Here is an 11,952-nt window from a genome sequence, read left to right as displayed (position 1 = left end):
AATAAGTAATGTTGCCATTCCTTTTAGGGAAGCATTTTTAATAAAATGGAAAGAGGGGAGAGGATTCCATCAGCTACAAAAGGGAAAAAATCAGTCAAAATGAAATAATATATTCTGGCATGGCATGGCATGTTAAGGCAGCATTAGCAAAATTCTGGAATTTATAGTTTATACTAATGTTGCCCAAACATTTTTGTATCAAAATTTGTTCAAAATGTGTAAGTCCCTGTGTATTCCACACCTACCATAGCTGCCTTTGTTTTTTTTTAAATATGTATTCTGCACTAATTGACTTGTACTTGTCAGAGCTCTATCAATACAATATCTCAGTCATTAGGAGCCTTTATGTATTCACAGAACTGTCATATTTATTTGAAATCTCACTTTTTGTATAGAATCCATAATTAATCACGTAAGCCAAGTTCTTTTGCATGTGCAACAATGGGCTATTTAATATGAAGTTATTTCCTGTAACATTTATGAAATGAGAGCAAAGAATGAAGACTTTCCCTGAAAGAAACAGTCACCTTTTTTCTTTTGCAATTAATTCATCCTCTCAAAAGCTCTCCCCTCTCCCCCCTTAAACAGATTTTCCTACCCCTTGGGGTGACACACCATCCATTGGGTGATCTAAAATTCCATTCTCAAAAGCTCCTGTATTTTGCAAAGGATATCACTAAGGCTATTAAGCTTTGACAATCCGAACATGGGAGATTAAAAAAACAAACCTCAAACACCCCCACTATGAATCTGGTTTTAAAGGCCAGTTTTCCAGCACTGACCTCTCTTTTTGCAGAGACAGTATTATGCTTGCAAATCTAGTTCTTGCAACCCACACTTTTCCTGCCTGCAATTCGCTTTGGGGCTAAAATATTATTATTTATTTGATTAGGGTAGTGCCTGCTACATGCTAAGCACTTCCTACGACGAAGACAACAGTTTAAGGACAGACAGAAAAGCAGACAGAAGAACTTAGGGAAAGTGAACAACAAACAGATTTGTCATGCAAATCAACAAGATTCACAGTTAACAGCTTGCAAGAAGTGGGGTTCAATAGTAGTCTGTACAGGGGCCTTTGTGGATGAGCTTAGGGAGACTGAACAATGAGTAGGGGGCTACATGGAAGAAGGCTTGGAGGTACTTGTATGAGAGGTTGACACATGGGTGGATTAATAGTAGATGTCTAGGGAATCATATTTGCATCCCTAATTCATCATGAGTCTAAACATCTGGGCACAATTTTTTTGCTGTTTCAAAATTGTTTGCAAAAATCTATGGAATTGCTGAGGCCCTGCTAAATTCTGGCTGTACATTTCTGACTGAAATACACTGCATAAAGTCTTCATCAGAAGATGAAGAAAGATGCTTTAAAACCTGCCTTCAGGTAAACACAGTGAGATATTCTCTTTCTAAATGAGTGAGACCATTTATTTCTTTTCTTTTTTTTAAAGTCCAAAACTCTAACTTAAGCCCCCAACAAACTTTGGCAGTTCAGATAAAATAGGATTCTGATCCAACCCACCCATTTTGCAAAAATTTCTTGCTGCCAAGGTTGTGAAAACAAAATGGGCCAAAACCAGAACCATTTCTCAAATTCACACCACACTTTGGTTTTTGGATAAAATGGAACCTTAGATAATTTTGCTTTTGTAAAAGAACCCCCCCCCCCAAAGCTCCATCTTTGCCCATCAGTGACTTTTATGGATGGTACCAGCATTACATTAGACTTTAAAATAAAACAAAAAACACATGCCTGAAATGCTTGTATATAAATCTAGAAACACATTTCTACCTTTCTTCTTTAGCAAAACTCTATCAGCACGGAAATGTGTATACAACGTGAGTGACTCCAGATCCTAGTAGACCCATGCCATATTTTGCAGGCGACTGCAACTGCTTCTCTCTACAGTACCTCCTTGCCTGATGCCTATTGCACTGTACTATTTGTGGCCAGCATGGGTGGAAGAACACAGTGAGGTGCAAGTCCTCCTCCCTTTCCAACCTCACCAAACCAAATCCAGGACGGCGCAGGGATCTGTGGTGTGTGTGTGTGCTGAGGCTAGGACTGTCACTCATTCTCTGATCAGCTTCTGAAAGCAGCTAGAGAGCAGCTGGCAAAAAACAATTCTGAAAAAAAAAATTACATTGCATGTAAATCTCTATCTAAGCCACCCAAGATCCTATTGAAGGAAAAATATATTTGCAAGAAACTTCCACCCCAACAGCAGATTACAATGCTGCATACTAAGGATCTCATCTGGACTCTGTTTTTCCTTGGAGCTGCAGGTACATGAATATATATAATTTTTTTTATGGAGGTTGGGAACAAATTTGATTTCTGACCACTTCTGAATACTGTGCTGTGATGCAATTTTAGACTCATCTGGAGGAACGGGGGAATGGTGTTTTTGTTTCCTAGAATGCAATGTTTTTACACTGATGATTTGTTTTCCCCAAATATTGAATGTTGTGCTTTTCCCCATCCCACTTTGTTTCGGAACTGGGGGGATAGCCGTAGAGGCTGGAAGCGTTGCACTTTTGCGATTTCCCCCCTTTCTCTGCATTTCAAAGGCAGCATTTTGGTGGAGAAGCTGGGAGATGAGCGAGAGGCAGAGAGACTGCTGGGGAGGCGGATTGGGAGGTGCTGGCTGAGCAAACATTGAGGAGAAAAGAATAAACCCCAGATCCTCAAGCTGAACCAAATCAGCATCGTTCAGAGTAAACACTGAAGCTAGGAAATCTCTTTTTGTGGCAGAGTGGACAAGTCCCTTTTGGTATTTTCGCCGCCTTGGCTCCCCCAGGGATGGTCAGTCAGTCTTAACGGTTTGCAATAGAGGGGAAAATTAGAAGAAAAGGAAAACGTGGGTTTTTTTTGCCCCCTGCTCCTGTGCATGGTGCTACTTTGCTTTACTAGACGTCCAGTTAGTTGGAAACATTGTTCACAATTGAGGAATCTGAATGGGAAAGATGGCTCAGTCTGCAATTTGACAGGAGAAAGTGAAAGGGGTGGCGTGGAGGGGGGGGGGGAGAGGTGAGGAGGGCGTGATCCAAGGGCTGGTTTTATACGTTGATACCTATATGTCTGAATGCAAGGGGAGGAATTGCCCTTCTTTCTTGAACCCACCCCTCTTGGATTGAAGGTTGTGTGTGTTGCAAATTGCAGACAATGGAGAGGGGGAAGGAGAATGAAATGATGAGGGTACTACGTGCGATGTGTTAATGGTGTCGCCATACGAGGAGCCAGGAGGGGGCTTTGTTTTAAAAATTTCTACCAGAATAGCTGAAGGATGGTGCTGGTTTTTGCAGGGCGCCCCCCCCCCCCGCCGCAAACGATGCATGTGTAATGTGCGGGGTGTGGGGGAGAATGCAACGAAGCAACGGCGAGGAGCGATGCAATTGCAAATAAAGGCGAGGGTGAAAGAAGCTGCAAAAAGAGGGACGGTTTGAATGCAGCTGCAAAGGGTGGGGTGGGGTGGCTAAGAACTGCGGAGGGGGGGTCAGAGCTGCTGGGGGTGCAGTAAGTTCGGAAAGGGGAGGAATCGGGTGCAGAAAAAATCGGTGCGATCGTGTGTGTGTGAGAGAGCGCGAGCGAGCGCGCGCTGGAGCTGGGGAGGGGACGGTGGACGGGCGCGAGCCCCTGAGCTGCGGCGGGGGGGGGGGTCTCGCTTGCATCCGCCGCCAATCAGGAGCCGGCGGCCCCGAGCGGGAAACGCCGTTAGGGGCTTTGCTCCCCAACGTTCGTAACGGTCCCGCCCCTCAGCCTTCCTCTCAACCTGCCCCCGCCCCTAGAGCCCCCCCTGCCAGCGCCCCCCCCAAATCCAAGCCCTGACACTGCCACCCAGGTGTGGTGCACCCCCAGCATCACCCCTGCGGGGACCCCACCTGTCAGCAGCCCCCTTTGCCCTGGGAGGACGCCCCTGCCAGCGCTGTCCCACAGCTCCCCAAAGCTTGCCAGGCACTTGCGGCGCGGCCACTGTCGCCCCCCCCCCGCTCCAGCTGCGGGTGCCAGTGCTGCACCCGCAGCTGCTTGCTCTTGTCACCCCCCTTCTGCCCTCCACAGCCCCACCCAACCCACCGTGTCATAGCGGCTTTACACGCTGCTGCCAGCCCCCCTCTGCAACCCCATTCACAAGAGCCGTCACCACCCCGACGCCCACGGCACGCTCTCTCCAGCCACTGTCCTTCCAACATACCCCAACTGCCCAGTCACGGCCATGGCTCGCCTCAGCCTACGATTGCCACACCCCACATACTGTTCCAGTCCCCACCACCCCCAGGTACCATCACCCTCCACCACATCACCCCACGCTGATGGTCCTCAGCTACCGCACAGCGACTACTACTGCCACTGCTCCACCCATCCACACACACACCCTCCCAGCGATGCCAACCCACTGCCATCAGCCCGCACCTACCCCACAACAAACCCTGCCATTGCTCTCCAACCCCACTGTCAGATACACCCCCAAGCTCAAAGCTGCCTAGTGAGCATCAGCATCACCCCATCGTGTTGCACAGCTTCCCCATACCAAAAGAACCATCCCACAGCTGCTCTTTAATTTAGAATTTTTAAAATTTGTACTTGGCATAGAACCCATATATGAACAAATAGATTGTCAAATCCCTGCCACCACCCTTCTCTATTCCAGCCACACCCCTCTGCCACAATCACCACACACCTATCTTCTCTTCTGCAAAGCACCGCTAGATAATTGCCTTTTTCCCCAACTATTGCCCCAGATACACGTTCACACAAAGCATTCTCATTTGTGTGAGAGGGAAAGAAAGTGGGTTTTTCCAGGGAACAGACCGATTGGAGTAAGTAAAGCTTCACTAAAGGGAAAAAAAATACACATACATATCTTTCCCTGCCCCCTTCAAAATGATGTTTATTTGTTGTTAATAATGAGCGTCAGGGTGCTTGGGGAGCTGCACAGCTCAGATCTGACAACTGTTAAACCCATATAAAATGGAGAATGTAAAAGCCAAATCAAATATTTAAAAGGCAAAACAAAACAGCAACACATCATACAATAAAAGCAATACCCAGCACATCTGTAGCACCTTCCATGCTAAAGGATCCTGCTTTAATTTGCTAAGCCTTACCTCCTCCTTTTCCTGCCCCCCTTCCTCCCCTGAGAGAGAGAGAGAGTGAAGCAGCTTGCAGGGTGAAGAATCCTGTCTGATGAAGGAAAAGTCAAGGCAGAGAGAGCTACGCCAGCCATGATAATGCCAATAAAAAGCCCTTCTCCTTTTACAGTAACTTAAATGTGGGAAAAAGCAGGGAATAGATGTGTACTAGTGAGGAAACCCTGAATAGAGGATTGTCTGAGGAGTGGTCACCCAGTGGGGTGGGAACAAAAGCATTCCTCCTGCATCTTTTAAAATAGCTTCTTTTGTATATATTTCTATGTCCTGGGATAGTAATGCCTTAACTTACTCTTAAATTAAAACAACGTTCTTTTATAACTCAGAGGCTGATTTATAGACACAACAGATGGCTCATCTCCTTTCGTTTACATCCCAAGAACTATGGTTTCTCAAATAATAGAGAACGTTTTGTATAAACTTTACAGTGTTGACATATGGCCTGGAAGATTCCTGACGTGACCAGTTGATTTTTTTCTTAAGAACATTTAATTTAATATTAATTTAATGAATTCCGAGTGTTTGTCTTCAGGAGTGTAAAAGGACTGTGGCTACTCTCCAGACTGAAAGTGCCTTCATGTTTTCTTGGCTGGCCTCCAGAAATAAATTTTACAGATAGACTTTCCTGCCGTAGGGTATAAGAAAAGATTGGTTTCTTGTTTTAAAAGAAGGCATGAACTTTTTTTTTTAATGCCATGGATTTGTGTTGGCTGAGAGGTAGGAAAGCAGAACCAATTGATGGGGGAGGAGATAGGAGAGGAGAATACTGCACCTGCTGCCATCCGTCTGCAGGGACCAGCAAGAAGCGCTAACGAGACAAAAAACACATTTTATTTTTTGTTAAAAAAGGCGATCTTGCATTTTATTGATCACCCTCACATCTGAGTGTTTATGGAGTGTATGCCGTTTTTTTGTTTTTGTTTTTCTTTTGGTGTGGCTTTTGATATACTGTTTTTGAAGGACATGCTTTAGTATGAATTTCATCCATCATCAGCAGAACTCTGTTCTGTTCTATCACAGACAGGAAGGCAGATGTTATGGATTTTTAATGAACTTCTACACAACCAGTTGGGGAAGAAGCTGTCTTTCAGGGGCATATGCAGTAGCTAATATGAAGGAAACTGCCTGAAGAATTTAATTAGCTCCATTATAAACGCTTTTTCAACTAAAGCAAAATGACATGTTTGTTAATATTACAATGAGGATGTAAAACTTGAGAAAGTAAACATGTTCTACAGTGAAAATGGAAATTTTTAAAATAGCACACGAAACAGTTTGCTGGTCCTTCTGTAATACAGAGCAAGTCTGGGTGTAGCCTGGCCAAGGGTGTGGCTGTGAAGGGAACTACAGCTCCCAGGCATCTCTCTGCTTCAGAATGAGATTCTTTGCATATGTCTGCAATGGACTTGAGAAGGAGGTGGGGGGAGAGAAGTGGAAAGAGTGGTGAATCTATCAAATCTGGGAGGAGGGGGGAAAATTAGCCACATAGACTTTTGTTAGACATCAAAACTACCACAGAAGCGAATTTGAAGGTCAGATTTGTGCTGGTCGTGGCCTCTTTTGTTTGGGAAAAGCACATTGCCAAATCTTAAAGCTGTTGCTGATGCAAAGGGATGTAAATTAGTTGGGTTTGGCGGTGGTGCCATTATCCTCTTTCAGTTCATGGTGTTGAAATGCTGCCTCTCTGCTGCAGCTGCTCATTAGTAGCATTGCCTTTTGATGTTACCCTGAGAGCCAAATGGTGGGCTTTCAGGCACTTTTAATGCATTGCATTTATAACTGTCTGAGGGAATCACTGCTAACTGCTGGAATGAGATTTTTACATGTAATTCTTAGTTTGCAATAGAGAAGGTGGGATGTGTTCCTAAAGGAAGAGGAATAGATAAGGGATTAAGGGAAAAAACTGCAAATGGAAATAATCATTTTACTTACAGTTCAGATTTAGTCCTTTATACTGGCTCTCAAATCCAAGGATGGGAATACAGATATTTACTCTGTTGGATGAGTTATACCTGAAACTACCAGGTATACAGAAGCAGTCAAAAGTTGTGCCAAAACACATGGTGACATTTGATGAAGATAAGAGTTTATCTGAAAATGACCAAGATGATTTATGATTTTGTCTATAGTTTTCTTTGGAACTGGATTCCAGCTCTGAAGTCTGCAGTTATTTCTGTTTGGTCACATGTAACATGTATTGTGGGATTATTGAGTGACCAAACAGTTAGTAATAGCCAAAATGCAAATAAATCAGAGGCTTAGGAGGAATAGACTTGGGCCCACGTTCAGTCCTGTTCTAAGCAACTGCAAATTCACTTCAGATTATTGGTGGTAAAGCCTGCTGAATTTAGCCCTGGATTTCTTTCTCTAATGGATGAGAATTCCCCATATGTATGGTTGCTGTCTATTTTTGGAGATTATGTTGTCAGGATTGGCCTGGGGGCCAGACCGGTTTTGTTTCAGCAGTGGTATTCCTTCCGCTGTGGTGGCATTTGGAGATTTTGGACTTCATTCTTATAGTTGATGACCTCCAAGACATGCTATAAAGACTCCTCTGTTCTCCCAGACCTTTCCTGAAGGTGGGAGTGAGTGGGAGATGCAGAATGTTGATGCTGGGGCAGGTTTTTTAGGAGTCTTGGTTTTTTGAATATTGTTTGTTATTTTTTGATAGTAATTCTAGAGCCTGAGATAGGAAAAACGAAATGAACAGAGGGAAGTGGCCATCTTTCCGGTAACGCCTTATTTAGTTTCTTAAAAAATCAGTCATCCCTCCCCATCGAGAGCTAGAATGTCATAAAATTGTACATTAACAGCTACACTGAAGAAGATATTTTGGGGAATAATCACATAATACTTGCTAGCTGAATGAGTTGTCCAGCTTCTTAAGCCATCACGTTTAAGAGGTGAATAATTGATATACATGTCTGGTAACCATTTGGTCTGCTAAGAGACAATTATATGTGCAACAGAAACAAGGATGCCATGGACAGTTTGGGCAATCAGGGTATTTGCTCCTGAAGGTAGTGTTGGTTCCTCTCAACTTTCTACAATATATTTATACTCAGAGGCATGATTTGAGAATAAGGAGCTGGGCTTTCAGATCAGCCTTCATGGTCATCTGTTTTTTATTCACAGTCAGGGACTTAGTGCTGTCTCTATTCATTGCCAGGGTATCTGAGATACCTAGGCATATAAAGGTCTGATCCAAAGTCCATGGAAGCCAGCTAAGTCTTTCTGTTGAATTCAATGGGCTTTAGAGCAATCCCGTGGTGACCTAAACTTTGGGCCCAAAAAACTGAGCCTGCATTTATTTGCACCTGCAATTTGTGGCCACAGAAATGGAGGCCAGTATCTGAAAATCCAATGCAAGAAGGTTATGTTTAAAATACTAAATACAATAATGCAATATCTGCCAGAGTTAGTCTTCCAGCTATTCAGATCCTTGATCTTGTGAAGAGAAAAGACAGCTGTAGAGATCTGCAGAACTGTAAAGTGATAACTGGGGATGTCCTGACTTATCACAAACAAGCTAGAGTGATGTAAAGAAAAAATCCGTGTGTTCTCACTCTAACCTAAATCTTGTATGAGATTATTTCCATAAACCAATGAATAAAAATCTGGCTATATCTGCTCTGTTACCTCTTCCACAGGGCAGTTTAATTTTAAATCCTTTCAAGAAGTTAACTGATACATGAACTTTCAAAACCCAATTAAAATAAAATCTTTAGGAAATAGTGTGACTGGCAAGAAGTGAATTGTCTACTAAATAGTAATTTTAAAATAGTCTATAGTAAAGTTGTTTTACTCAAAAGAATTTAATAAGCCTATTTTTAGACTATTGTGCTTACTTTACTACATTTGATAGTACTGAGCTTCAATTCATTGTAAAAAGAATATCCAAAAAGTGACTCTTGAGATTTGCCTGTTAGTCTGGGTGACCATGAAAAGCTTTAGTTTTGCACATTTTTTTAAAGCTTTGCTGACATTGAAGATTTTTCCATTATTAATTACAGGTCTAAAAGATAAATATGCCTGTTAATTTTCATCAGCTGTTTCTATGGAAAGAGCTTTGTTAGCATGAATAGTTCACATCTACTTGGACAAAGTAAATATTTAACATTGAATTAAGTAAAGTGAAGAAGCTAGGAAAGAATAGTAAAAGAAATTTGAATAGGTATTTTAAGGAATGTTTTGTTTAAATATCTAGCATTGTTATCTAGATGTCTTTTCTGAACCAAAAACACTGCTTTGTTCATAGATAAATGATTATTTTGTAATAGTCGGATCATGAAAAATCAGAGCAGATTAATATTTTTCACAGGCTAATTATTTTTGCCTATATAGTACATAAAACTTGTTCATTTTCTTTAATGCACATTGTTGCTGTAAAACAGAAGTAATGGACAGTTTTAAATATTTCAATTACAGTTTTATAATGTATGATGCATGAGTCAACGTTGAAGTGTCAAAGAATGAAATGCAATCCTTAATTTCTCGGTCTCTCTTTTAAGTTTAACATGAAGTTATTCAATCAGTAACTTGAAGTCTTATTCCAAGGGAGAAGAAAAATGTTCAGAATTGCTTGAAAACAAAAAAGGATGGTAAGTCTGTGAAACATTCAAAAGGGTTCATAATGAGAAATGAGTCATTTAACACATTCAAGTTACAGTTTGAGGTCATTTTGGGCAAAGTGTCGTTTATTGGCACTTTAAGTGGAAAGTTTGTACCATAGGAGGGTCCTGGCCTGGTTGTATAAATGAAGTGATATTGACAAGGTGATGAGATAAAGAATAGAGAGTGGTGAAGCTTTTATTCATGAAGATAGAAAAATGGTGTCTCTAATTCTGAATAGGTTTTTGTTGCTCATGTAACTTGTCCAAATACCAATAAACACTGTGAAAAAACATTTTGAGAAATTGTATGCACTGTAATAATATATTTGGTAATAAGCAGCAAAGACTTTGCTATTAAATGCCAATAAAATTACTGCTACATAGTAAGGAATAGTATTAGATTTATGTTGAGAATTGTAAATTTCTTTATTTGAAGAAATCTTCACAGTTTTAGAAAGCAATGTACAGCTAGTTATTTCTGGGTTTAAATGCAATCATTAATTTTTGCAACTAAACTGTAAATATTATTATTAAAGATGAACAATTTGAAAAACTAGATTTTTCTTTGTGTTCCTAGGTGGGAAAACAGAATCTACATTAGATCTTTTTGTATTGTATTTAAAACAGCCAATTTGGCATTGTTTACAAAATATTGGCAAATTGGTCCTAATGTGTGGTATTATTGCATAATCTTATGTTTAAAAATAAACAGTGGAAATAATTGAAGAAACCTCAGAGTTTAGAAATGCTTGTTGGTGGTTCTTCACATCGCACTAAAAAAGCAGGCTGTCTTTGCATATTAATCACTCTTTGAAAGGAAGTTTGCCTTATTTGCATTGTGCATGCACTGAGGAGTCCCATAGTGAGCCTGAGAAAAAAAGGGGGGAATTGTAATTGTTGTTCTGAAAAGGGTTTTTATTCCATTCAAGTGGAAAGGCTGAATGCAGGAGAATTAGTGCAGTGTTTTGTGGAAGAACAGTCTCATTTGGTCACTTCATTTCATGTGGAGCAGTCCTAGCTTGTAAGGAGCCCGAACACTGGAGATAAGGTTAAAAGGGGAGTGACTCATCATTGTATGATGTAATCTACAACACTAAAGATACTCTCTATTGCATGTACAAATAATCATTGAATCATCAAGTAAAAAGGAATGAAAATAAAATGTTGGTGAAATGTATAAAGTTTAGTGTTGGATTTTTTATTAATGTGTTTTTATTATGATTGTGAGTTTATCAGAAACTCAACTGTGGAGACTATATTTTTCAGAATAAGAGGTTTTTAGACTGGATTCATCAACGCAGTACTCCAGTTTTACAGTAGCATGACTGTTACTCTGGTGTAAAACTGTAGAATTGCAGTGGTGAATCAAATTCCTTATCTTTTTGTCACATTTTCACCTACTATTATTGCAAACTCAGAAAACAAAAATGGAAGGTCTTGTTACTTTTATGTATGGGGCAGGAAAATGGGAAGTTGATGGTTCAGACAAGACAAGGAAAGTAAAGAAATCTTTTTTTGAGATTTTAAAATGTGAACTTTAGGAAGCGATAACATTTTGAAGAGGAAGAGATTTCCCTGGCTAATTTTCTCAATAGGCCAAGGAAAAGAGTGATTATGTTTAAAATACTCTTAGTTGTGGTGGAACTAGGATTTTAACACAGGTTGATGCACAATGTGGGGCCTGGGTTGGAACTGGGGTGGATGATCATGGTTGCCAGTGGCATAACCAGTAACTGCAGTTTTAAATAGAGATGTGTCCAAATCTGGCCCAATAACTAGGTAATTTCTATTATTGCTAAAGACGGGGGGGGGGGGGGTGGAGATACAGACATCTATCAAGGGGACAATGTATCATTCAGATGGTAAATGGAAATGTTCATTATATATCCCCCCCCAAATCCATAGAACTAACCCTATATTTATATTTAATCAATATTGATGCTGTTTTTTAGTAAAAACTTGGCTGTAACTGCTGATGCTTTATCTCTTGTTACCCAATGGTTGGGTGTCTTTTCTTGTACTTAAATTAATTTAGTTATGTGCTAAAATTATTAGTTGGTGAATTATGCAAGGTTGCAGATGAAATAGTGTAAATTTGAAGTAGTTTGAAATATAATTATCCTCCTTTGAATAACAGACTGCAGAGAAATACTTGAGCTTTGATACTCTGATTTTGGGAGAAGCTTCTTGA

At 40.8% G+C, this 11,952-nt stretch overlaps 1 protein-coding gene across 9 annotated transcripts in view; it reads left to right on the top strand.

Annotated features, from left to right (window-relative positions):
• Positions 1–1,902: 1,902 nt before the first annotated feature.
• NCAM1 (neural cell adhesion molecule 1) overlaps positions 1,903–11,952 on the top strand; it is a 238,798-nt gene continuing 228,748 nt past the window's right edge. For 2 of the 9 annotated variants that reach the window (XM_044997312.1, XM_044997314.1), the window contains exon 1: positions 1,939–2,286. In XM_044997312.1, coding sequence (XP_044853247.1) covers positions 2,235–2,286 — 52 coding nt within the window. In that variant the 5' untranslated portion in view covers positions 1,939–2,234. Of the gene's footprint in view, positions 2,287–11,952 lie in introns of all 9 variants that reach the window. The other 7 variants (XM_044997309.1, XM_044997308.1, XM_044997306.1 and 4 more) reach the window with 7 other exon arrangements.

This window comes from Mauremys mutica, chromosome 22 (assembly GCF_020497125.1).
Source record: "Mauremys mutica isolate MM-2020 ecotype Southern chromosome 22, ASM2049712v1, whole genome shotgun sequence".
In the NCBI taxonomy this organism is placed as follows: domain Eukaryota; kingdom Metazoa; phylum Chordata; order Testudines; family Geoemydidae; genus Mauremys; species Mauremys mutica.
The sequence above is the reverse complement of the archived record's forward strand: the minus strand, read 5'-3'. Positions and strand labels throughout refer to the sequence as shown.